Here is a 25,740-nt window from a genome sequence, read left to right on the forward strand (position 1 = left end):
GAGGCGCTGCTCACACACCGGGGCCCCGCTCTGCCATCACTGCGGAGCCTGTGCGCTGGGGGCGAGGCGCTGCTCTCACACCGGGCCCCCTCTGCACACTCCCATCACTGCGGAGCCTGTGCGCTGTACACGCTGTGGTGCCGCCCCTGGCTCTGCTGTGTCCCCCCGAGCACAGGGTGGGCTCCGGTGTCACTAGTGGGGGCAGGCGGGTGCATACTCCTGGGGAGGGTGATGCTAGGAGCCGCTCTGACCCCGGTGCTGTTCTCTAGGGCGGCAGGTGAGCAGCGAGTGCCAGGGCGAGATGCTGGATTACCGGCGGATGTTAATGGAGGACTTCTCCCTGAGCCCGGAGATCATCCTGAGCTGCCGCGGGGAGATCGAGCACCACTGCTCCGGCCTGCATCGGAAGGGCCGCACCCTGCACTGCCTGATGAAGGTCGTGCGTGGAGAGAAGGGCAATATAGCCGAGAAGTGCCAGCAGGCGGTGAGTGCCACGTGCCCTGTATAGCGGGCGTCTGCTCTCCTGATCACCGTGGTAATGGCCGCCTCTGCTCCCTACAGTTACAGACACTGGTGCAGGAGACGGACCCTGCCTCCGATTATCGGATCGACCGCGCTCTGAACGAGGCCTGTGAGTCTGTCATCCAGACCGCCTGCAAGCACATCCGCTCCGGAGACCCCATGTGAGTGTGGGTGAGGGGCGGCCGGGGCAGGGAGGTGGGCGCGTGGTGAGGGGCGACCAGGGCAGGGAGGTGGGCGCATGGTGAGGGGCGGCCGGGGCAGGGAGGTGGGCACATGGTGAGGGGCGGCCGGGGCAGGGAGGTGGGCGCGCGGTGAGGGGCTCCCGGGGCAGGGAGGTGGGCGCGCGGTGAGGGGCTCCCGGGGCAGGGAGGTGGGCGCGCGGTGAGGGGCTCCCGGGGCAGGGAGGTGGGCGCGCGGTGAGGGGCTCCCGGGGCAGGGAGGTGGGCGCGCGGTGAGGGGCTCCCGGGGCAGGGAGGTGGGCGCGCGGTGAGGGGCTCCCGGGGCAGGGAGGTGGGCGCGCGGTGAGGGGCTCCCGGGGCAGGGAGGTGGGCGCGCGGTGAGGGGCTCCTGGGGCAGGGAGGTGGACGCGCGGTGAGGGGCTCCTGGGGCAGGGAGGTGGGCGCGCGGTGAGGGGCTCCCGGGGCAGGGAGGTGGGCGCGCGGTGAGGGGCTCCCGGGGCAGGGAGGTGGGCGCGCGGTGAGGGGCTCCCGGGGCAGGGAGGTGGGCGCGCGGTGAGGGGCTCCCGGGGCAGGGAGGTGGGCGCGTGGTGAGGGGCGACCGGGGCAGGGAGGTGGGCGCGCGGTGAGGGGCTCCCGGGGCAGGGAGGTGGGCGCGCGGTGAGGGGCTCCCGGGGCAGGGAGGTGGGCGCGTGGTGAGGGGCGCCTGGGGCAGGGAGGTGGGCGCGTGGTGAGGGGCTCCTGGGGCAGGGAGGTGGGCGCGTGGTGAGGGGCTCCCGGGGCAGGGAGGTGGGCGCGTGGTGAGGGGCGCCTGGGGCAGGGAGGTGGGCGCGTGGTGAGGGGCGACCGGGGCAGGGAGGTGGGCGTGCGGTGAGGGGCGCCTTGGGCAGGGAGGTGGGCGCATGGTGAGGGGCGACCAGGCAGGGAGGTGGGCGCGTGGTGAGGGGCGACCAGGGCAGGGAGGTGGGCGCGCTGTGAGGGTTCCCAGGGTCAGAGAGGTGGACGCGCGGTGAGGGTTCCCAGGGGCAGGGAGGTGGGCGCGCGGTGAGGGGCGCCTGGGGCAGTGAGGTGGGCGTGCAGTGAGGGGCGACCAGGGCAGGGAGGTGGGCGTGCGGTGAGGGGCGCCTGGGGCAGGGAGGTGGGCGCGTGGTGAGGGGCGACCAGGGCAGGGAGGTGGGCGCGTGGTGAGGGGCGACCAGGGCAGGGAGGTGGGTGCGCGGTGAGGGGCGACCGGGGCAGGAAGGTGGGCGCGCGGTGAGGAGCGCCTGGGGAAGGGAGGTGGGGGCGCGGTGAGTGGGGCAGGGAGGTGGGCGTGCGGTGAGGGGCGCCTGGGGCAGGGAGGTGGGCGCGTGGTAAGGGGCGACCAGGGCAGGGAGGTGGGCGCGTGGTGAGGGGCGACCGGGGCAGGGAGGTGGGTGCGCGGTGAGGGGCGACCGGGGCAGGAAGGTGGGCGCGCGGTGAGGAGCGCCTGGGGAAGGGAGGTGGGGGCGCGGTGAGTGGGGCAGGGAGGTGGGCGCGCGGTGAGGGGTGCCTGGGGCAGGGAGACGGGCGCGCGGTGAGGGGTGTTGACGGCTGCCCGTCTTCTGCAGGATCCTGTCGTGTCTTATGGAGCACTTGTATACGGAGAAGATGGTGGAGCAGTGTGAGCACCGCCTGCTGGAGCTGCAGTACTTCATCTCCCGGGACTGGAAGTAAGGCTCCGCCACAGTGCACCGCCTGGGGCTGCGGACACCGCCCTGACCCCCGCGCTCTCTTTCCAGGTTGGATCCAGTCTTGTACAGGAAATGTCAGGGCGACGCCTCCCGATTGTGTTACGCTCACAGCTGGAACGAGACCAACGAGAACATGCCGGCGGGAGCCGTCTTCTCCTGTCTGTATCGGCACGCGTATCGCACGGAGGAGCAGGGGCGCAGGGTGAGTGCCCCCGGAGATACAGGCCAGGAGTCTGTCACCTGGCAGCTGTCCTCACCCCGGAGGCTGCGGCCCTGTGGAGGCTGCGGCCCTGTGGAGGACACAACCACTTAGGATCCCAAAATCTTCTCCATCGTCTTATGTATCCCCTCCTGTTCATGCAGTTATCACGTGAGTGCCGCGCTGAAGTGCAACGTATCCTCCACCAGAGGGCGCTGGATGTGAAGCTGGACCCCGCCATGCAGGCAAAATGCATGACAGAGCTTGGGAAGTGGTGCAATGAGAAGACTGAGACAGGACAGGTAGGGGGCGCTGTCTGGCGTGGTGGGTGCAGCGCCTTTTTTTTTTATATGGCGTTGTCCATCCTCGGTGGGTTATGTGGCACTGTCTGGCCGCCAAGGCACTGTCCGTCCACGGTGAGTGCAGCATCTTGTTTAGGTGGCGCTATCTGGCGCAGTTGGTGCAGCGTCTTGTATGTGTGGCGCCGGCTGTGGTGGGTGCAGCGTCTTGTATGTGTGGTGCCGGCTGTGGTGGGTGCAGCGTCTTGTTTACGTGGTGCCGGCTGTGATGGCTGCAGCGTCTTGTTTACGTGGTGCCGGCTGTGATGGCTGCAGCGTCTTGTTTACGTGGTGCCGGCTGTGGTGGCTGCAGCATCTTGTTTACGTGGTGCCGGCTGTGGTGGCTGCAGTGTCTTGTTTACGTGGTGCCGGCTGTGGTGGCTGCAGCGTCTTGTATGTGTGGTGGTGGCTGCAGCGTCTTGTTTACGTGGTGGTGGCTGCAGCGTCTTGTTTACGTGGTGCCGGCTGTGGTGGCTGCAGCGTCTTGTTTACGTGGTGGTGACTGCAGCGTCTTGTTTACGTGGTGGTGGCTGCAACGTCTTGTTTACGTGGTGGTGGCTGCAGCGTCTTGTTTATGTGGTGCCGGCTGTGGTTGCTGCAGCGTCTTGTTTACGTGGTGCCGGCTGTGGTGGCTGCAGCGTCTTGTATGTGTGGTGGTGGCTGCAGCGTCTTGTTTAGGTGGCGCTGTCTGGCGCGGTGGGTGCAGCGTCTTGTTTACGTGGTGCCGGCTGTGGTGGCTGCAGCGTCTTGTTTACGTGGTGGGGGCTGCAGCGTCTTGTTTACGTGGCACGTGTCTTCCAGGAGCTGGAGTGTCTGCAGGATCACCTGGAGGAGCTGGTCCCGGAGTGCCGGGAGATCGTGGGGAATCTGACGGAGCTGGAGTCGGAGGTGAGCCGCGAGCGAGGAGCCGGCATCAGCCGCGTGGCCATGGATCACTAATGTCTGATGCACTTGTGTGGCTTCTGCTTCCAGGACATCCAGATCGAGACTCTTCTGATGAGAGCGTGCGAGCCCATCATCCAGGGATACTGCCACGTAGGTGGGCTCGTCTTGTGGGGGGAGGCCACTGCTCGTCTTCTCATGCACGCAGACCTGGGGATTTGGCAGGACTGGAGTCGTCCACCATGGGCGCGTCACATTTACCGATATGTGCTCAGAAGGGACGGATGTCATGGCCGATCCATAGTCCTGAAGGGAAATGAGCCACCAGTCCCTGTGTACAGGAGGGGGGGGTCTGACGTCTCTCCACGGACTCTTCTTCTATCAGTGGGGTGGGGGATGGGGGGCACCTGGAGTGACGCTGCTCTTCTGTCTGCTCAGGAGTCGGCCGATAACCAGATTGACTCCGGAGACCTGATGGAGTGTCTAATCCAGAACAAGCACCAGAAGGAGATGAATGAGAAGTGCGCGGTGGGCGTCACACACTTCCAGCTGGTACGTAGCCCTGGTCGGCATCACACACTTCCAGCTTGTACGTAGCCCTGGTCGGCGTCACACACTTCCAGCTGGTACGTAGCCCTGGTCGGCATCACACACTTCCAGCTGGTACGTAGCCCCGGCGGCATCACACACTTCCAGCTGGTACGTAGCCCTGGTCGGCATCACACACTTCCAGCTGGTACGTAGCCCCGGCGGCATCACACACTTCCAGCTGGTACGTAGCCCCGGCGGCATCACACACACTTCCAGCTGGTACGTAGCCCCGGCGGCATCACACACTTCCAGCTGGTACGTAGCCCTGGTGGCATCACACACTTCCAGCTGGTACGTAGCCCCGGCGGCATCACACACTTCCAGCTGGTACGTAGCCCCGGCGGCATCACACACTTCCAGCTGGTACGTAGCCCCGGCGGCATCACACACACTTCCAGCTGGTACGTAGCCCTGGCGGCATCACACACTTCCAGCTGGTAGCCCTGGCGGCATCACACACTTCCAGCTGGTAGCCCCGGCGGCATCACACACTTCCAGCTGGTACGTAGCCCTGGCGGCATCACATACTTCCAGCTGGTACGTAGCCCCCGGCGGCATCACACACTTCCAGCTGGTACGTAGCCCCGGCGGCATCACACACTTCCAGCTGGTACGTAGCCCCGGCGGCATCACACACTTCCAGCTGGTACGTAGCCCCGGCGGCATCACACACTTCCAGCTGGTACGTAGCCCCGGCGGCATCACACACTTCCAGCTGGTACGTAGCCCCGGCGGCATCACACACACTTCCAGCTGGTACGTAGCCCCGGCGGCATCACACACACTTCCAGCTGGTACGTAGCCCCGGCGGCATCACACACACTTCCAGCTGGTACGTAGCCCCGGCGGCATCACACACTTCCAGCTGGTACGTAGCCCCGGTGGCATCACACACTTCCAGCTGGTACGTAGCCCCGGCGGCATCACACACTTCCAGCTGGTACGTAGCCCCGGCGGCATCACACACACTTCCAGCTGGTACGTAGCCCCGGCGGCATCACACACACTTCCAGCTGGTACGTAGCCCCGGCGGCATCACACACACTTCCAGCTGGTACGTAGCCCCGGCGGCATCACACACACTTCCAGCTGGTACGTAGCCCCGGCGGCATCACACACTTCCAGCTGGTACGTAGCCCCGGCGGCATCACACACTTCCAGCTGGTACGTAGCCCCGGCGGCATCACACACTTCCAGCTGGTACGTAGCCCCGGCGGCATCACACACTTCCAGCTGGTACGTAGCCCCGGTGGCATCACACACTTCCAGCTGGTACGTAGCCCTGGCGGCATCACACACTTCCAGCTGGTACGTAGCCCTGGCGGCATCACACACTTCCAGCTGGTACGTAGCCCTGGCGGCATCACACACTTCCAGCTGGTACGTAGCCCCGGCGGCATCACACACTTCCAGCTGGTAGCCCCGGCGGCATCACACACTTCCAGCTGGTACGTAGCCCTGGCGGCATCACATACTTCCAGCTGGTACGTAGCCCCCGGCGGCATCACACACTTCCAGCTGGTACGTAGCCCCGGCGGGATCACACACTTCCAGCTGGTACGTAGCCCTGGCGGCATCACACACTTCCAGCTGGTACGTAGCCCTGGTCGGCGTCACACAGTTCCAGCTGGTACGTAGCCCTGGCAGCATCCTCCCTCCGTTTGTCCTCCAACCATACTCCCTCCCTCCGTTGTCTTCTGTTCTTCCTCCCAATGTCCGTCCTCCTTCCCTCCTCCATCTCATTAAATGGGTCAGTCACCAGGATTTTGCCGTATAAGCTGAGGGCAGCATGCTGCGAGGGTTAACCAGGTGACAACCTCTGTGCTTCTCTTATGTGTGCAGCTGTTGTTTGCCATACTTATGGGCTTGTTGCTGTGTGAGGGACATTGGTGTGACGGCGCCCCCTGCTGTGAGTGCACACTCTATAGTGAGCCTGGTGTGGGTGAGGAAGCTCACTCAGCTCTGCTACACCCAGCGCTGAGATAGTCAGAGCGGCTGCACACAGCGATCTCCCATGGACGTGGCTCCTTCAGTCTCTGCCCCTTCGCTCTGATGAAGTAGGTAAAACTTGCTGACAGATCCCCTGTAAGATCACTAGATCCCGGCCTCCATGTGATAGAGGCATATTGCGTTCCCAGTCCGGAGTGAGCCGGTCATTGTCATCCTCCGCCATCAGGCGCCGTATACAGAAACTGCGCATACAGTCAGACATGAAAGAAGAAAGTGACGAGACGGCGTCCATGGCTCACTGCACCACCAATAAATACTGCCCAAACCCCTCCCCCGAGGGCCCTGCCCTTCTGACCCCATTTCTGGAGGGCCGGGGGTCTGATTTCTGGAGGGCCGGGGGTCTGATTTCTGAGAGGTGGGGGTGGGGGGTCTGATTTCTGGAGGGCCGGGGGTTTGATTTCTGTGAGGCCGAGGGGGGGGGGGGGGGGTCTGATTTCTGGAGGGCCGGGGGTCTGATTTCTGGAGGGCCGGGGGTCTGATTTCTGGAGGGCCGAGAGGGGGGGGTCTGATTTCTGGGGGGTCGGGTCTGATTTGTGGGGTAACTGTGTGCTGCCCCTGTGTCCTGAGGAGGCTGGGTCCGCTGTAAGGTTTCTTCACTTGCCCCTTCATGCTGTCTTGGCCCATATTGGTGTATTCTGATGTATAACAATGGTCCTGGTGAATATCCCTTTGTGTGCTGCTTCCATCTGCTGCTTCCCGATGTCTGATGCCGGCCGTCTGGTGGGCGTCGGCACTCTGGCACATGGGATTTTCCACAGATACAATGTTTCTGGTGTATATCCTCCACACCAGGCCCCCGATGCGCCGCTCACCGGCACCATCTTAGGCTTTGCAGACGGACACTGACCGTTACTCTGATTATTTTCTTCTTTTCCCTTTTAGATACAGATGAAAGACTTCCGCTTCTCCTACAAGTTTAAGATGGCGTGCAAGGAGGACGTGCTGAAGCTGTGCCCCAACATTAAGCAGAAGTGAGTGTTCGTGCCTGGCCCCCCCTCCCTCCCTCCCCCGGGGGGTGCCCGCTTTCCCTGAGCCCGCTGTCTTCCCCCCACAGGGTGGACGTCGTCATATGTCTCAGCACCACCGTCCGGAACGATACCCTGCAGGACCTGAAGGAGCAGCGCGTGTCCCTGAAGTGCCGGAAGCAGCTGCGGGTGGAGGAGCTGGAGATGGTGAGCTGCTGCTGCTGTAGATCCCGCCACGCTGAGGACGTGGCCTCCGTATAAGTAATAACACTGATCCCTCCGCAGTCCGAGGACATCCGCCTGGAGCCCAAACTGTACGACTCCTGCAAGACTGACATCACCACCCTCTGCCCAAACGTGCCCTTTGGAAACGCTCAGGTGAGGCTGCCCCCTGCTGATCACCGCCGCTCCGCAGGCTCCTGCTGATCGCCGCCGCTCCGCAGGCTCCTGCTGATCGCCGCCGCTCCGCAGGCTCCTGCTGATCGCCGCCGCTCCGCAGGCTCCTGCTGATCGCCGCCGCTCCGCAGGCTCCTGCTGATCGCCGCCGCTCCGCAGGCTCCTGCTGATCGCCGCCGCTCCGCAGGCTCCTGCTGATCGCCGCCGCTCCGCAGGCTCCTGCTGATCGCCGCCGCTCCGCAGGCTCCTGCTGATCGCCGCCGCTCCGCAGGCTCCTGCTGATCGCCGCCGCTCCGCAGGCTCCTGCTGATCGCCGCCGCTCCGCAGGCTCCTGCTGATCGCCGCCGCTCCGCAGGCTCCTGCTGATCGCCGCCGCTCCGCAGGCTCCTGCTGATCGCCGCCGCTCCGCAGGCTCCTGCTGATCGCCGCCGCTCCGCAGGCTCCTGCTGATCGCCGCCGCTCCGCAGGCTCCTGCTGATCGCCGCCGCTCCGCAGGCTCCTGCTGATCGCCGCCGCTCCGCAGGCTCCTGCTGATCGCCGCCGCTCCGCAGGCTCCTGCTGATCGCCGCCGCTCCGCAGGCTCCTGCTGATCGCCGCCGCTCCGCAGGCTCCTGCTGATCGCCGCCGCTCCGCAGGCTCCTGCTGATCGCCGCCGCTCCGCAGGCTCCTGCTGATCGCCGCCGCTCCGCAGGCTCCTGCTGATCGCCGCCGCTCCGCAGGCTCCTGCTGATCGCCGCCGCTCCGCAGGCTCCTGCTGATCGCCGCCGCTCCGCAGGCTCCTGCTGATCGCCGCCGCTCCGCAGGCTCCTGCTGATCGCCGCCGCTCCGCAGGCTCCTGCTGATCACGTGTAACCCTTCATTGTAGATCATTGAGTGTCTGAAGGAAAGAAAGAAGCAGCTGACGCCGTCCTGTCACCAGAAAGTCTTCAAGCTCCAAGAGACCGAGATGATGGATCCAGAGCTGGACTACACGCTGATGAGGGTCTGCAAGCAGATGATCAAGGTGAGACCGCGAGGCCGGGCGGGGGGACCGGGCACTGTGCATGAACCCCACTAATGGCTGCCTGCTCGGATCTGCAGAGGTTCTGCAGTGATACGGACCCCAAGAACATCCTGCAGTGTCTGAAGCAGAACAAGAACACCGAGACCATGGACCCCAAATGTAAGCAGATGATCACCAAGCGGCAGATCACCCAGAACACAGGTCAGTCTGACTCCGCAACACCCCCCCCCCCTTCCACAGCAACGCTGCCTCACCCCCGGCCCTCCTCCCTGGCACTGCTGCCTAACCCCCCCGCGACGCTGCCTCACCCCCGGCCCTCCTCCCTGGCACTGCTGCCTCACCCCCGGCCCTCCTTCCCCGCGCTGCTGCCTCACCCCTGGCCCTCCTCCCTGGCACTGCTGCCTCACCCCCGGCCCTCCTTCCCCGCGCTGCTGCCTCACCCCCGGCCCTCCTTCCCCGCGCTGCTGCCTCACCCCCGGCCCTCCTTCCCCGCGCTGCTGCCTCACCCCCGGCCCTCCTCCCTGGCACTGCTGCCTAACCCCCCCGCGACGCTGCCTCACCCCCGGCCCTCCTCCCTGGCACTGCTGCCTCACCCCCGGCCCTCCTCCCTGGCACTGCTGCCTCACCCCCGGCCCTCCTTCCCCGCGCTGCTGCCTCACCCCCGGCCCTCCTCCCTGGCACTGCTGCCTAACCCCCCCGCGACGCTGCCTCACCCCCGGCCCTCCTCCCTGGCACTGCTGCCTAACCCCCCCGCGACGCTGCCTCACCCCCGGCCCTCCTCCCTGGCACTGCTGCCAAACCCCCCCGCGCTGCTGCCTCACCCCCGGCCCTCCTCCCCCGCGCCGCTGCCTCACCCCCAATCTCTGTGTAATCCCGATCCTCTGTACTGACAGATTATCGTCTGAACCCCATCCTCCGCAAATCCTGCAAAGCCGATATCCCCAAATTTTGCCAGTCCATCCTGAATGGCGCCCAAGACGACACCGAACTGGAGGGAAAAGTCATCTCCTGCCTGAAGCTGAAGTACGCCGACCAGGTGAGGAACACCAATGTCTGATACCAGGGCGGTGACACGATGGCGCCTCGGTGCGCCAGGGGGAGATGGCGCCTCGGTGCGCCTGGGGGAGATGGCGCCTCGGTGCTCCTGGGGGAGATGGCGCCTCGGTGCGCCTGGGGGAGTTGGCGCCTCGGTGCTCCTGGGGGAGTTGGCGCCTCGGTGCTCCTGGGGGAGTTGGCGCCTCGGTGCTCCTGGGGGAGTTGGCGCCTCGGTGCTCCTGGGGGAGTTGGCGCCTCGGTGCTCCTGGGGGAGTTGGCGCCTCGGTGCGCCTGGGGGAGATGGCGCCTCGGTGCTCCTGGGGGAGTTGGCGCCTCGGTGCTCCTGGGGGAGTTGGCGCCTCGGTGCTCCTGGGGGAGTTGGCGCCTCGGTGCTCCTGGGGGAGTTGGCGCCTCGGTGCGCCTGGGGGAGATGGCGCCTCGGTGCTCCTGGGGGAGATGGCGCCTCGGTGCTCCCGGGGGAGATGGCGCCTCGGTGCTCCCGGGGGAGATGGCGCCTCGGTGCTCCTGGGGGAGATGGCGCCTCGGTGCTCCTGGGGGAGATGGCGCCTCGGTGCTCCTGGGGGAGATGGCGCCTCGGTGCTCCTGGGGGAGATGGCGCCTCGGTGCTCCTGGGGGAGATGGCGCCTCAGGTAATGGATGTCGGGATCGATCTGATGGTAGAGGCAGCGGAGGACGTGTGATAGTGGGGAGATCTCCTGTGATGGGGCGAGGGGCGTTCCCAGGTAGTTCGGGGGGGGCTGTGGTTGTTGATGTCTTTGTACCTCGCCTCTGTGGATGTCGCCGCTCTTGCATTCATTCCATGTAATGAAGGATTTGTGCGTTGATATGACCGGGCGCAGAGTTATTTTTTATAGGTTTATGCTCCATCCTGCAGCATCCACCGTCCTCGAGCGTCACCCTCTTTCCCTGTCCTCGAGCGTCGCCCTCTTTCCCTGTCCTCGAGCGTCGCCCTCTTTCCCTGTCCTCGAGCGTCGCCCTCTTTCCCTGTCCTCGAGCGTCGCCCTCTTTCCCTGTCCTCGAGCGTCGCCCTCTTTCTTTGTCGCTCCTAATTGGGAGACCCAGACAATTGGGTGTATAGCTACTGCCTCCGGAGGCCACACAAAGCATTACACTAAAAAGTGTAAGGCCCCTCCCCTTCTGGCTATACACCCCCCGTGGGATCACGGGCTCACCAGTTTTCTGCTTTGTGCGAAGGAGGTCAGACATCCACGCATAGCTCCACTGTTTAGTCAGCAGTAGCTGCTGACTATGTCGGATGGAAGAAAAGTGGGCCCATATGGGGCCCCCAGCATGCTCCCTTCTCACCCCACTTGCGGTTTGTAAGGTTGAGGTACCTATTGCTGGTACGGAGGCTGGAGCCCACATGCTGTTTTCCTTCCCCATCCCCCCTCAGGGCTCTGGGTGAAGTGGGATCTTACAGGTCTCCAGGCACTGAGACCGGGCTCCATCCACAGACCCAGAGAACCTGCTGGATTTGGAGCTGGGTATCCTCAGGGACAGGGCCCTGCTACATTAAGGTACTCTGTGTCCCCGTACACATCGCGCACACACGCACCAGCATTGCTGGGAGTGTTAGTGCGCCGGGGACAACAGCGCGGAGCGCTGGTGCTATTATTCACTGCAGCTTTGCTGAGTGAATTTATGTATTGGGAACTGCCGCGCCGGCCGCTGCTGGGTGTTTTACACTGTGGCGCGGCTGGGACTTGTGGTGCGCCGGGGACTTCCGCGCCGGCCGTGCACATAGGACGGCCGCGCTTATTACTCGAGTCCCCGGCTTTGCGGCCTAGTTTTTCCTTTCGTTCCCGCCCCCAGCCCTGCCAGTCAGGGAAGGGGCGGGACGCTGTACAGAAAGTCAGCGCCGAGAGCTGGAGTCTGCTTTGCATTCTCCAGCCCCCTTCACTAGACTCAGTGGGACGCCGGGTTCCCGCTCTTGTCTCGGGCACGCCCTCGGCCCGCCCCTCTTCTCTGGACGCCGGCAGCCATTCCGGCACGCAGAGCGGGAAAACTGAGACAAGCGCTGAGCTAGCAGTCACAGGAGGCGCCACACACCTGCTTTGTGCGGGCGGTAAGCGGCAGCTGCAGTGCTGACCCACTAATGCCGAAGTCTCCTGCTGTACTTTTATAAAGTCGCTATTCAGGATGCAGGCCTAGAAACAGCAGCTAAAGAGCAGCGGTGCTAAAGCACAGACTCTATATGCTGCTTGTCTTGCATGTGCTGCAGTGTCATGTGTCCTTTGGGCTTGTATGCTATACATGGCACTGTAATGGCTATTCTTGGCTGTCTACCCGCCTAGATGGCTAGCCAGCGGCAGCAAACAGCAAGGGTGCTAAGGCACAAGCTTTCAATGCTGCTTGAATTGCATGTGCTGCAGTGTTTATTTTCATGCGTGTATGCTATACATTCACTGTATGTCGCTTTTCTTCGCTAATGCTCCTGAATAACTAGACAACAGCAGCAGAAAAGCAAAGGTGCCAAGGCACAAGCTTTCTAAGCTGCTTGTACTGCATGTGCTGAAGTGTTTATTGTACTTCATGCTTGTATGCTTTCACTGTAAGGTCGCTATTCTTAGCTAATGCTCCTAGATGGCTAGACAACAACAGCAAAAAAGCAGGGGTGCCAAGGCACAGGCTTTCTATGCTGCTTGTACTGCATGTGCTGAAGTGTTTATTGTACTTCATGCTTGTATGCTTTCACTGTAAGGTCGCTATTCTTAGCTAATGCTCCTAGATGGCTAGACAACAACAGCAAAAAAGCAGGGGTGCCAAGGCACAGGCTTTCTATGCTGCTTGTACTGCACGTGATACGGTTCCAGGGCCCCCCGTATGTGCAATTGCTCAACCGGGGTCTCCGCTACAGGTAGCCAAAAGACCACCTGTGATTCCTGTCCATGGACAGGGATGGAGTTGCAGTTTCCGCTGCTATATTGTCTGTGATTATGACTAATAGCTTACAGACTTTGCAGTCCAGATAGACCTTGGCCAAGGTTGATTCAATGCCCCTGGCCACCCTGACTTGGAATAAATCAGGGTTCCAGGGGGGTCCCATACATCCCAGGGTGCAGGCTCTGACACGGACGACAGTCCCAGACGGCCTAAGCGAGCTCCATGGAAACGGCCCTCGACTTCATCACTGGTCAGGGTCACCACAGGAGTACTCTCTGTATCAGGGGACAGACGTAGCTGTTCAGGACTCTGATCTTGACACCGCTCTCAATCCGGATGCACCGGATGGTGACGCTATAGTGAATAATCTTATAGCGTCCATCAATGGAAGGTTGGGTATTTCTCCCTCAACTCCTCCAGTGGAGGGGTCAGCTTCACAGCAGGAGAAATCCCTCTTTCAGTTTCTCAAGCGTATATTGAGTATTTCTTCAGCGCTCTATTGGGAGACCCAGACGATTGGGGTATAGCTACTGCCCTCTGGAGGCCACACAAAGCACTACATTAAAAGTGCAAGGCCCCTCCCCCTCTGGCTATACCCCCCCCGTGGTATCACGGGTTCTCCAGTTTTAGCTTTGTGTGCGAAGGAGGTCAGACATCCACGCATAGCTCCACAGATTTTAGTCAGCAGTAGCTGCTGACTATGTCGGATGGAAGAAAAGAGGACACATATAGTGTCCCCAGCATGCTCCCTTCTCACCCCTGGATGGTGTTGTAAGGTTGAGGTACCTATTGCTGGTACAGGGCTGGAGCCTGACATGCTGTTTTCCTTCCACATCCCCTTGTAGGGCTCTGTGGAAGTGGGATCCTGCCGGCCTCTCAGCTCTGATGCCGGGCTCCATCCACAGACCCATTAGAACCTGATGGAGACGGAGCAGGAGTACGATCAGGGACAGGCCCTGCATCATACAGGTACTCTGTGTCCCCGGCAGGCACAGACACACTCCGGGCTGGCTGGGTGTTGTAGTGCGCCGGGGACCGCAACATGGAGTTGGTGTCCCTACAGATTACTGGGGGATTGTTTGTGTTTGGGAACGCAGCGCCGACCCCCTCTGGACCGGGCGGCGCTGCTGTGACTTGTGGTGCGCCGGGGATCCGCCGTCCGCGCTTTTACGGCGGCGGCGGTTATAAATTTAGTCCCCGGCTTTTTGGGCCTAGGACGCCGGCAGCTCCGTTTCGTTCCCGCCCCCACCCTGTCATTCAGGGTAGGGGAGAGACGCTGTTCGCTAGCAGCGACGAGGGCTGGAGCCTGATTTACATGCTCCAGCCCTCACACTAGGCACAGAGGGAAGCAGGCTTCCCGCTCTTAGCCAGGAACGCCCAGGGCCCGCCCCCCTTCTCTCTCAGGACGCCGGCAGCCATTACATGCAGTCTGGCTGGAGGAAGGACGCAAGGCTCTGGGAGACCTGGACTAGGGGCTATCTGGCGACCACACACCCGCTTTTTAAGCGGGCGGTAAGCGATTTTTCTGTGCTGGTCCCTCTAGTGCCTCACTGTGTGTCAGTGTACTGGGTACATATATATAGATATTGTATTTCTTGCACTGTGAGGTGCGCTTCTGGCTGCATATCCCAGATCACTCTGTGGAAGCAGCAACATGCCATCCTCAAAACGCAAGGCGGCCAAGGCAAAAAGGGCTGTGTATACTGCGTGTGCTGCATGTGGGGCTAATCTACCAGCAGGCTCCGATGACCCCCATTGTGTGCAATGCTCCGACCCGGTGCTGCTTCGCCAGCCGGAGTCGGGAGAGGTAGTGACCCAGGCTGAGACGCTTGTAAGTTCTGCCCCGGTGACAGGGACGGACTTTGCAGTTTTTGCAGATAATATGTCTGTATCTATGGCAAAAATCCTTGAAACCTTGCAATCTATGCATGGGGCTCAGTCTCTGGGCACGGAGAGGCCTCTGTCCTCAGGTCCCCCTTACTTGGAATGTATCCAGCCCACAGGGGGGTCCCCGGCTTCACAGGCCGAGGATTATGACTCAGATGATGGCCCCAGCCACCCTAAGCGAGCTCGCTGGGAAAGACCCTCGACGTCTTCACACTGCTCAGGGTCTCAGCGCAATCAGTCTCCCTGTGATGTGTCGGATGAGAGTGATCAGGAATCCACTCCTGGAACCCCTCTCAACCTGGATACCCCGGATGGGGATGCCATGGTAAACGACCTTATCTCAGCCATCAATAGGCTGTTGGATATTTCTCCCCCAGCCCCTTCAGCAGAAGAGGCGGCTGCGGAGCAGGAGAAGTTTCGTTTCCTTTATCCCAAGCGTAAATTGAGTGCTTTGTTAGATCACTCTGACTTCAGAGAATCAATCCAGAAGCACGACGCTCACCCAGAAAGGCGTTTCTCTAAACGATCTAAAGATACGCGTTTCCCTTTCCCCCCTGAGGTGGTCAAGCGCTGGACACAGTGTCCAAAGGTAGACCCCCCGATTTCCAAACTTGCAGCTAGATCCATAGTTGCAGTGGAGGATGGCGCTTCACTTAAAGATGCCAATGACAGACAGATGGACCTTTGGTTAAAATCTGTCTATGAAGCTATCGGCGCGTCGTTTGCTCCGGCATTCGCAGCCGTATGGGCACTCCAGGCTATTTCAGCTGGCTTAGCAAAAGTGGATGCTATCATGCATCCAGCAGTGCCGCAAGTGGCGCACCTTACCTCGCAGATGTCGGCGTTTGCGTCTTACGCTATCAATGCGGTCCTAGAATCTACCAGTCGCACCTCAATGGCGTCCGCCAATTCGGTAGTTTTGCGCAGAGCCTTGTGGTTAAAGGACTGGAAAGCAGATGCTGGTTCCAAAAAATGTTTAACCAGTTTGCCTTTGTCTAGAGATAGACTGTTTGGCGAGCCATTGGCTGACATCATTAAGCAGTCCAAGGGTAAAGACTCCTCTTTACCACAACCCAGAACATCCAAACCTCAGCAGAAAAAGTGGCAGCAGAGGTTTCAGTCCTTTCGAGGTTCGGGCAAGACACCGTTTACCTCGTCCAAAGGGACTCAGAGGACGCAAAGAAACTCAGATTCGTGGCGGACTCACACACGCCCCAAGAAAGCAAATGGAGGTACCGCTTCCAAAGCGGCTACCTCATGACTTCCAGCCCCCCCCCTCCGCATCGCCGGTCGGGGGCAGGCTCTCCCGCTTTTCCGGCATTTGGATGTCACAGGTCAAAGACCGGTGGGTGACGGACATTTTGTCTCGCGGGTACAGAATCGAGTTCAATTCTCGTCCTCCAGCTCGGTTCTACAGAACCTCCCCACGTCCAGACCGAGCAGATGCTCTGCTGCAGGCGGTGGGCTCCCTAAGAGCGGAAGGAGTGATTATCCCAGTCCCTCCTCAGGAACAAGGGCAAGGATTTTACTCCAATCTCTTTGTGGTTCCAAAAAAGGACGGCTCGTTCCGTCCTGTTCTGGACCTAAAACGGCTCAACAAACATGTGCACGCCAGGAGGTTCCGGATGGAAACCCTCCGCTCTGTCATTGCCTCAATGTCCAGAGGAGACTTCCTTGCCTCAATAGACATCAAAGATGCTTATCTCCACGTGCCAATTGCTACAGAACATCAACGTTTTCTACGTTTTGTGATAGGAGACGACCATTTTCAGTTCGTAGCTCTGCCATTTGGTCTGGCGACAGCCCCACGGGTCTTCACCAAGGTCATGGCGGCGGTGGTAGCAGTTTTGCACTCTCAGGGACACTCGGTGATCCCTTACCTAGACGACTTATTGGTCAAAGCTCCCTCTCAGGAGGCATGTCAGCACAGCCTGAATGCTACGCTGGAGACTCTACAGTCTTTCGGATGGATCATCAACTTTCCAAAGTCGATCCTATCACCGACTCAGTCACTAACGTATCTTGGCATGGAGTTTCATACTCTAGCAGCGATAGTGAAGCTTCCGCTGGACAAGCAGCGGTCACTACAGACAGGGGTGCAATCTCTTCTGCAGGACCAGTTGCATCCCTTGCGGCGCCTCATGCATTTCCTAGGGAAGATGGTGGCAGCCATGGAAGCAGTTCCCTTTGCGCAGTTTCATCTGCGCCCACTTCAATGGGACATTCTCCGCCAATGGGACGGGAAGTCAACGTCCCTGGACAGGAAAGTCTCGCTTTCCCAGACGGCCAAAGACTCTCTACAATGGTGGCTCCTTCCCACATCATTGTCTCAGGGAAGATCCTTCCTGCCCCCATCCTGGGCAGTAGTCACGACAGATGCGAGTCTGTCAGGGTGGGGAGCAGTATTTCTCCACCACAGGGCTCAGGGGACGTGGACTCCGCAGGAGTCCACCCTTCAGATCAATGTTCTGGAGATCAGAGCAGTGTATCTTGCTCTACTGGCCTTCCAACAGTGGCTGGAAGGAAAGCAGATCCGAATCCAATCGGACAACTCCACAGCGGTGGCATACATCAACCACCAAGGAGGGACGCGCAGTCGGCAAGCCTTCCAAGAAGTCCGGCGCATTCTAATGTGGGTGGAGGACAGAGCATCCACCATATCCGCGGTTCACATTCCAGGCGTAGAAAACTGGGAAGCAGACTTCCTCAGTCGCCAGGGCATGGACGCAGGGGAATGGTCCCTTCACCCGGACGTGTTTCAGGAAATCTGTCGCCGCTGGGGAGTGCCGGACGTCGATCTAATGGCGTCTCGGCACAACAACAAGGTCCCGGCATTCATGGCGAGGTCGCGCGATCAAAGAGCTCTGGCGGCAGACGCCTTGGTTCAAGATTGGTCGCAGTTTCAGCTCCCATACGTGTTTCCGCCTCTGGCGCTCTTGCCCAGAGTGCTACGCAAGATCAGATCCGAGTGCAGCCGCGTCATACTCGTCGCTCCAGACTGGCCGAGGAGGTCGTGGTATCCGGATCTGTGGCATCTCACGATCGGTCGACCGTGGTCACTGCCAGACCGACCAGACTTACTGTCCCAAGGGCCGTTTTTCCATCAGAATTCTGCGGCCCTGAACCTGACTGTGTGGCCATTGAGTCCTGGATCCTAGCATCTGCTGGATTATCTCAGGAAGTCGTTGCCACAATGAGACAAGCTAGAAAGTCGAATTCGGCTAAGATCTACCACAGAACGTGGAAGATTTTCTTGTCCTGGTGCTCTGCTCAGGGAGTGTCTCCCTGGCCATTTGCATTGCCCAAGTTTCTTTCCTTTCTGCAATCGGGGTTAGAAAAGGGCTTGTCGCTCAGCTCCCTTAAAGGGCAAGTTTCGGCACTATCCGTGTTTTTTCAGAAGCGTCTAGCACGTCTTCCTAAGGTGCGCACGTTCCTGCAGGGGGTCTGTCATATTGTGCCCCCGTACAAGCGACCGTTAGATCCATGGGATCTGAACAGGGTACTAGTTGCTCTCCAGAAGCCGCCCTTCGAGCCTCTGAAGGAAGTTTCCTTTTCTCGGCTGTCGCAGAAAGTGGCGTTTCTTGTTGCGATCACATCGCTTCGGCGAGTGTCTGAGCTGGCAGCTCTGTCATCTAAGGCTCCCTTCCTGGTGTTCCACCAGGACAAGGTTGTGCTGCGCCCCATTCCGGAGTTTCTTCCTAAGGTCGTATCCTCTTTTCATCTTAATCAGGATATTTCCTTGCCTTCTTTTTGCCCTCATCCGGTTCACCGGTATGAAAAGGCCTTACGTTTGCTAGATCTGGTGAGAGCACTCAGAATCTACATTTCCCGCACGGCGCCCATACGCCGTGCCGATGCACTTTTCGTCCTTGTCGCTGGTCCGCGCAAGGGGTTGCAGGCTTCTAAAGCCACCCTGGCTCGATGGATCAAAGAACCAATTCTAGAGGCCTACCGTTCTGCGGGGCTTCCGGTTCCTTCAGGGCTAAAAGCCCACTCCACCAGAGCCGTGGGTGCGTCCTGGGCATTACGCCACCAGGCTTCGGCTCAACAGGTGTGCCAGGCAGCTACCTGGTCCAGTCTGCACACTTTCACCAAGCATTATCAGGTGCATACCTATGCTTCGGCGGATGCCAGCTTAGGTAGAAGAGTCCTGCAGGCGGCAGTGACACCCCCGTAGGGGAGGGCTGTTTTGCAGCTCTAACATGAGGTATTTATTTACCCACCCAGGGACAGCTTTTGGACGTCCCAATCGTCTGGGTCTCCCAATAGAGCGCTGAAGAAGAAGGGAATTTTGTTACTTACCGTAAATTCCTTTTCTTCTAGCTCTTATTGGGAGACCCAGCACCCGCCCTGTTGTCCTTCGGGATGTTTTTTTGTTGTTTGCGGGTACACATGTTGTTCATGTTGAACGGTTTTTCAGTTCTCCGATGTTATTCGGAGTTAATTTGTTTAAACCAGTTATTGGCTTCCTCCTTCTTGCTTTGGCACTAAAACTGGAGAACCCGTGATACCACGGGGGGGTATAGCCAGAGGCGGAGGGGCCTTGCACTTTTAATGTAGTGCTTTGTGTGGCCTCCAGAGGGCAGTAGCTATACCCCAATCGTCTGGGTCTCCCAATAAGAGCTAGAAGAAAAGGAATTTACGGTAAGTAACAAAATTCCCTTCTTTTCTGGTCACTCTGACTCCAGAGAAGCAGTCCAGAATCTCCACGCTTATCCCGATAACAGTTTCTCCAACCGTATTTAGGATACGCGGTGTCTCTTCCCCCCTGACGTGGTCAAGCGCTAGACCCAGTGTCCAAAGGTGGATCCCCCAATCTCCAGGCTTGCGGCTAGATCCATAGTTGCAGTGGAAGATGGGACTTCACTTAAACATGCCATTGACAGACAGATAGACCTCTCGTTGCAATCTGTCTATGAAGCTATCGGCGGATCGGTTGCTCCGGCATTCGCAGCCGTAGAGGCTCTCCAAGCTATTTCAGCTAGTATTGCGCAGAGGGACGCGGTCACATGTACATCTTGGCCGCAGTAGCGTCCTTAACCTCGCAATGTCGGCATTGCGACTCAAGCTGTTAATGCTGTCCTGGACGCTACGAGCCGTACGTCAGTGGCGTCCGCCAACTCCGTGTTTTTACGCAGAGCCTAGTGGTTAAGGGATTGGAGCAGATGCTGCTTCCAAAAAAGTGCTTAACCAGGTTGCCGTTATCTGGTGACAGACTGTTTAGTGAGTGGTTGGATGTAATCATTCAACTGTACAAGGGTACGGATTCTTCCTTACCCCGGCCCACATCAAACAAAACCCAACAGGAGAATGGACAGTCGAGGTTTCGGTCCTTCCCAGGCTCGGGCAGGTCCCAGTAGTCCTCGTCCAAAAGGACGCAAAAGGCTCAGAGGGGCGCAGATTCCTGGCGGGCTCCATCACGCCCGGGGAAAGCAGCAGGAGGAACCGCTACCACGGCGTTTTCCTCATGACTTTCAGCCCTCTCACTCTGCGTCCCCGATCGGTCGCAGACCCCCCCGCTTTAGCGACACTTACCTGCCACAGGTCAATGGCCGGTGGATGAGAGACAGTTTGTCCCACAACTTCCTCACCGGCCGAGCCGAGGCTCTTCTGAAGGCAGAAAGAGTAGTAATCCCTGTTCCTCCTCAGGAACAAGATACGCTTTTTACTCCGATCTGGTCGTAGGGCCAACATAAAACGGCTCACCTAGCACGTGAAAACCAGGCGGTTCCGGATGGAATCCCTCCGCTCCGTCATTGCCTCAATGTCTCAAAGAGATTTCCTAGCATCCATAGACATCAGGATGCTTATCTCAACGTGCCGATTGCTCCAGGACACCGGCGTTTGCTACCATTCGTTATTGAAGACGAGCATCTTCAGTTCGTAGCCCTACCCTTCGGTCTGGCGACAGCCCCACGGGTTTTCACCGACTTCACGGCAGCAGTGGGACCACTCCCGCACTCTCAGGGTCACTCTGTGATCCCTTATTTAGGCAACCTACTTGTCAAGGCACTCTCTTAAGAGGCATGCCAACACAGCCTGAACATGGCGCTGGAGACTTTCCAGGGTTTCGGGTGGGTCTTCAACTTTTCAAAGTTAAACCCAATCGCTGGCATATCTTGGCAAGGAGTTTTCACACTCTCTCAGCGATAGTGAAGCGTCCGCTGGACAAACAGCGTTCACTACAGACGGGGGTGCAGTCTCTCTTTCAAGGAGACGCCTCATCAGAGGCAGTCCCTTTCACGCAGTTTCATCTGCGTCCACTTCAATGGAACATTCTTCGCTAATGGGAGGAGTAGTCGACGTCCCTACACAGGAACGTCCCTCTTTCTCAGACGATCAAGAACTCTTTTCAGAGGAGTCCACTCTTCAGATCAATTGTCTGGAGCTCTGGGCAGTGTATATTGCTCTACAAGCCTTCCTGCAGTGGCTGGAAAGCAAACAGATCCGAATTCAGTCGGACAATCCACAGCGGTGGCATACATCAACCACCAAGGCGGACTACGCAGTCGGCGAGACTTCCAGGAAGTTCGCCGGATTCTGCTGTGGGTGGCAGACAGAGCATACACCATATCCGCAGTTACCAGGGCGTGGACGCAGCAGAATGGTCTCTGCACCCGGACGGGTGTCAAGAATCGGCACAATAGCAAGGTCCCGATTTTCATTGCGATCAAAGAGCTCTGGCGACAGGCATCTCACGGTCGGTCAACCGTGGGCACTACCAGACCGGCCAGACTTACTGTCCCAAGGGCCGTTTTTTCCATCTGAATTCTACGGCCCTGAACCTACTGTGTGGCCATTGAGTCCTGGATCCTAGTTGTCACAAACCACCGGGGGGTCACTCAGAAATCCCCCGCGCTGGCTACCAGTACGTCACAATCGGGGGGTAACAAGTGGGGGTCACCCCTCCTTTATACCTCCCGACCGACAGACAGAGCACGTGACGCGCTCTCTAGCGCCCTTCTTATAGTCAGGCCAATTATGGAATTGCCCGACAATAAGCAAGGAGGCCGCTATACTACTTATGCCGATTATTGAAGGGTCCCCGGTGAGAGTAAGGTATATATTCCCCCGACCTCCGCGGGCGGAATATATAATATCTTCCCGAATCTCACTGGCCTCCCCACAATAATCCTTGGCACAACTCGCTGCCACCAACCGCTTCACGGTAACTATTAGCCGAACACACAGACGTGGGATTCAAGATCGAGATAACAGAACAGCCCAAGATTAATTATATAATTTAATCGCCTAAAGCACACTAGAAACTACAATATATACAATAGGGAATCTACAGAATATACAGTTATGTCAGAGTACAGTTACAATCAAAGCATGGGTTACAAACAGGCACACACAGTTCAATCAGTTACCTTGTGCGTCTGGCCACAGGGGGGGCGCTGTAGACCAGGTTTCCAGGAACTCTCTCACAGGTCTGTCCCAACCAGGCCCCCGAGCAGAAGAACGCTGGAAAATGGCCGAAGTAGGGTTATCAACCTGGGCAGATCCAGGTCCCCTCCTACCTTAGTGACCTCACAGGGAAGCACTGCCACTCCCCCTGCATGGATCAGAATTATCCAGCAAAGGGGATTTTGGCTATAACTTTGCCTGGGAGCGTCGTAGGCAGACGCCAATGCTCTCATTGTGACAGTTATGAATTTAGCTACAGAACGAGGGGACTCATGACCTGTCTGCCAGTTCCCCATTGGCTGATATCACGCCTGGGGCATTTCCCAATGTCCTGTTCCCATAAAAAGGGGGTGCCGGCATCGTCCACATGCGGAGACACCATTTTTATGGTTGCCATATTTATCGGAAATATGGCTTGCGAGATATGAACCATTTTTTACTGGAGTCGTTCTGTCTGGCTATTTCCATAGCCTTGCTAACTAGCTAGCAGCTCCTACTACAGGGTGACGGCAGGGAGTCATCCTGTGTCCATTGTCCTAAAGCCACCTAATTTCCATATCACAGGACATGGCCATGGATTTGTTGCTAAACCAGTTGTGTGAAGGGAAGGGGGTAGTGACACCAGGAGAGGGCTTCCTGACATGACTTGAATGTCATGATTTATCGTCATATCTCCGGATTTACCTCACACCTCCCCCCTTTTGAGGGCGCTAGGGGGCAGCACACTCCGGTGTTCCCCCGTGCGCCCGTCCGCGACCTCTCCTTGTCGGGACAGCCCCGTCTGCGTTACCGTGGTCACGGCCCCTTTTGTGGCGAATGGTGAAGTTGTATTGCTGGAGCGCAAGGCTCCATCGCAACAATCGCCTATTCGTCCCAGAGACGGTGTGCAACCAGCTGAGGGGATTGTGGTCCGTCTCCACGATGAAGTGGCGCCCGTATAGATAGGGTTGCAGACGCTGCAGGGCCCACACTATGGCCAGGCACTCCTTCTCCATCGTGGAATAGGCAACTTCCCTTGGTAACAGCTTCCTGCTCAGGTACAAGACTGGGTGCTCTTGGCTCGCAGAGTCCACCTGGCTGAGCACCGCACCGAGGCCGAAGTCACTGGCGTCGGTCTGTACTACAAACGGCCGCGTGAAGTCGGCTGCCTGTAGCACGGGCGGGCTGGGACAGGGCGTCCTTTAGGGCCCGGAAGGCTGTCTCGCAGTCCATTGTCCAATCGACTGCAGAGGGCAGCTTCTTCTTGGTGAGGTCCGTCAAGGGCTTTGCCAGGCTACTATAGCGTGGAACAAACCTCCTATAGTACCCAGCGGTCCCCAAGAAGGACATCACCTGCTTCTTGGTCCTGGGGGTGGGCCAGGATGCGATGGCCTCCACTTTCTCAGGCTCGGGCTTCAGCGTTCCCCCACCTACCCGGTGACCGAGGTACTGGACCTCGCTCATGGCCAGCTGACACTTTCCCGGCTTGATGGTCAAACCTGCCCGGTGGATCCGCCTGAGCACCTGTGCTAGATGCTCTAGGTGGTCCTCCCAGGTGGGACTGAAGACGGCAATGTCATCCAGGTACGCGGCCGCGTACCCTTCAAGTCCCTTGAGCAGGGTGTTGACCATCCGCTGGAAAGTGGCAGGGGGCATTCCTCATCCCGAATGGCATCACCGTGGACTCGTACAGTCCAAATGGGGTAATAAAGGCAGAGCGTTCCCTGGCCTTGGGAGTCAGGGGGATCTGCCAATATCCCCGGCTCAGATCCATGATGGTCAGGTACTGAGCCCCGGCCAACTGATCGAGCAGGTCATCGATGCGTGGCATTGGGTACGCATCGGCGACCGTGACAGCATTGAGCCCCCTGTAGTCCACGCAGAACCGAGTGGTTCGGTCCTTCTTAGGGACGAGGACTACAGGCGAGGCCCAAGCGCTGTTGGATGCCTGGATCACCCCCAGCTTCAGCATCTCGTCAATCTCCTGGCGCATGTGTTGCTGCACTTCCAGGGAGACCCGATATGCTGAACGCCGGATCGGGGGATGATCCCCAGTGTCCACGTGATGGACAGCCAAGTCAGTCCTTCCGGGCTGGTTGGTAAACAACCCCCGGAAGGGGTGTAGGGTGGCCCACAGCTGGGACCGTTGGTCCTCCAAGAGCTGGTGGCCAACCTCCACATCCTCAATGGATCCGCCTGCCCTAACCTGGGCTAGCATATCCAAGAGGGTTTCCGCTTCTCCCTCCTCGGGCAGGTTGCACACGGGGAGCGCACATGCCTCCCGCTCATGATGTGCCTTCATCATGTTCACATGGAAGGGCTTCCGCCTTCCACGGGCAGGGTCCAGGGTGACCAGGTACGTCACAGGGTTGAGCTGCTGGTACACGAGGTATGGGCCTTCCCAGGCTGCCTGAAGCTTGTCCTGTGGTACGGGGACCAGTACCCACACCTCTTGACCCACTTGGTAGGTCCTCTCACAAGCGTTCTGGTCGTACCAACGCTTCTGATCGGCCTGGGCTTGAGCCATATTGTCGTGTACCAGTTGCGTCAAGGCCTGCATTTTGTCCCGGAAGCGCATGACATACTCGATAACCGACACTCCAGGGGTGGCCAAATCCCCTTCCCAAGCCTCTTTCACCAGAGCCAGGGGGCCCCGCACACGTCGCCCGTACAGGAGCTCAAACGGTGAGAATCCTGTTGAGGCCTGTGGAACCTCCCGGTAAGCAAATAACAGGTGTGGGAGATACCGCTCCCAGTCACGCCCATGGGAGTCGACCAACATCTTAAGCATCTGCTTTAAGGTGCCATTGAACCGCTCGCACAGGCCATTAGTCTGTGGATGGTACGGGCTGGCCACCAGATGTCGCACCTGGACTTGCTTACAGAGGGTCTCCATCAGCTGGGACATGAATTGGGTCCCCCGGTCGGTGAGCATTTCCTGGGGAAAACCCACTCGGGAGAAAATCTCCAGCAATGCGGTGGCCACCTTGTCAGCCCGAATGGACGACAAGGCCACTGCTTCTGGGTCCCGGGTGGCATAGTCCACTACCGTCAGTATGAAGCGTTTCCCGGAGCTGCTGGGGATGGCCAGCGGGCCGACCAGATCCACAGCCACCCTCCTGAAAGGCTCATCGATGATTGGCAGAGATACCAGTGGGGCTTTGGGGCGTGGCCCCGCCTTCCCCACTCTCTGACAGGTTTCACACGAACGGCAGTAGGCAGCCACATCGGCCCCCATTTTTGGCCAGTAGAAATGCTGGTTTAACCTGGCCTTGGTCTTAGCGATCCCTAGGTGTCCGGCCATCGGAATCTCATGTGCAATCCGCAACAACTCCGTCCGGAACGGATAGGGTACCACCAACTGTCGGTCCCTGGGCCACGCCTCCGGTGAACCCTGCTGGACCGTGGCCCGGTACAGCCGTCCTTGGTCCCAGACCACTCGCTCCGGGTCCGAGTCCGAGGGAGGCTGTGCCGCCTGCTCCTTTAGAGCTTTCAGGCTGTCGTCAGCTTCTAACGCTGCCTGAAACTCCTGACTAGATGTGGCCAGAATCGACGAGACTGTCACATCTTCGGGCAGTACCCCGGGACCTGTGTCCTGGCCTCCACCTGACTCGGCTGCCACTTGGTCAGAAGGGGAAGAGCTATCGGACCTCCGGGAGGCCCCTTGGCTTCCAGCACTCCCACTGCGGGTGACAGCGGCCACAGCCGCTGCGACCGTGGGTCGTGCCTGC

At 59.3% G+C, this 25,740-nt stretch overlaps 1 protein-coding gene across 1 annotated transcript in view; it reads left to right on the forward strand.

Annotated features, from left to right (window-relative positions):
- Positions 1 to 25,740, forward strand: part of GLG1 (golgi glycoprotein 1) — a 119,341-nt gene that overhangs the window by 25,127 nt on the left and 68,474 nt on the right. The window contains exons 8-21 of the mRNA XM_075332068.1: positions 270 to 484; positions 562 to 683; positions 2,288 to 2,389; positions 2,459 to 2,612; positions 2,774 to 2,911; positions 3,749 to 3,835; positions 3,920 to 3,982; positions 4,268 to 4,381; positions 7,313 to 7,401; positions 7,485 to 7,602; positions 7,681 to 7,773; positions 8,657 to 8,794; positions 8,872 to 8,995; positions 9,688 to 9,830. Of these exons, the coding sequence (XP_075188183.1) occupies positions 270 to 484; positions 562 to 683; positions 2,288 to 2,389; positions 2,459 to 2,612; positions 2,774 to 2,911; positions 3,749 to 3,835; positions 3,920 to 3,982; positions 4,268 to 4,381; positions 7,313 to 7,401; positions 7,485 to 7,602; positions 7,681 to 7,773; positions 8,657 to 8,794; positions 8,872 to 8,995; positions 9,688 to 9,830 (1,700 nt within the window). The remainder of the gene's footprint in view (positions 1 to 269; positions 485 to 561; positions 684 to 2,287; positions 2,390 to 2,458; positions 2,613 to 2,773; positions 2,912 to 3,748; positions 3,836 to 3,919; positions 3,983 to 4,267; positions 4,382 to 7,312; positions 7,402 to 7,484; positions 7,603 to 7,680; positions 7,774 to 8,656; positions 8,795 to 8,871; positions 8,996 to 9,687; positions 9,831 to 25,740) is intronic.

Source organism: Anomaloglossus baeobatrachus, unplaced genomic scaffold, assembly GCF_048569485.1.
Source record: "Anomaloglossus baeobatrachus isolate aAnoBae1 unplaced genomic scaffold, aAnoBae1.hap1 Scaffold_173, whole genome shotgun sequence".
Lineage (NCBI taxonomy): Eukaryota > Metazoa > Chordata > Amphibia > Anura > Aromobatidae > Anomaloglossus > Anomaloglossus baeobatrachus.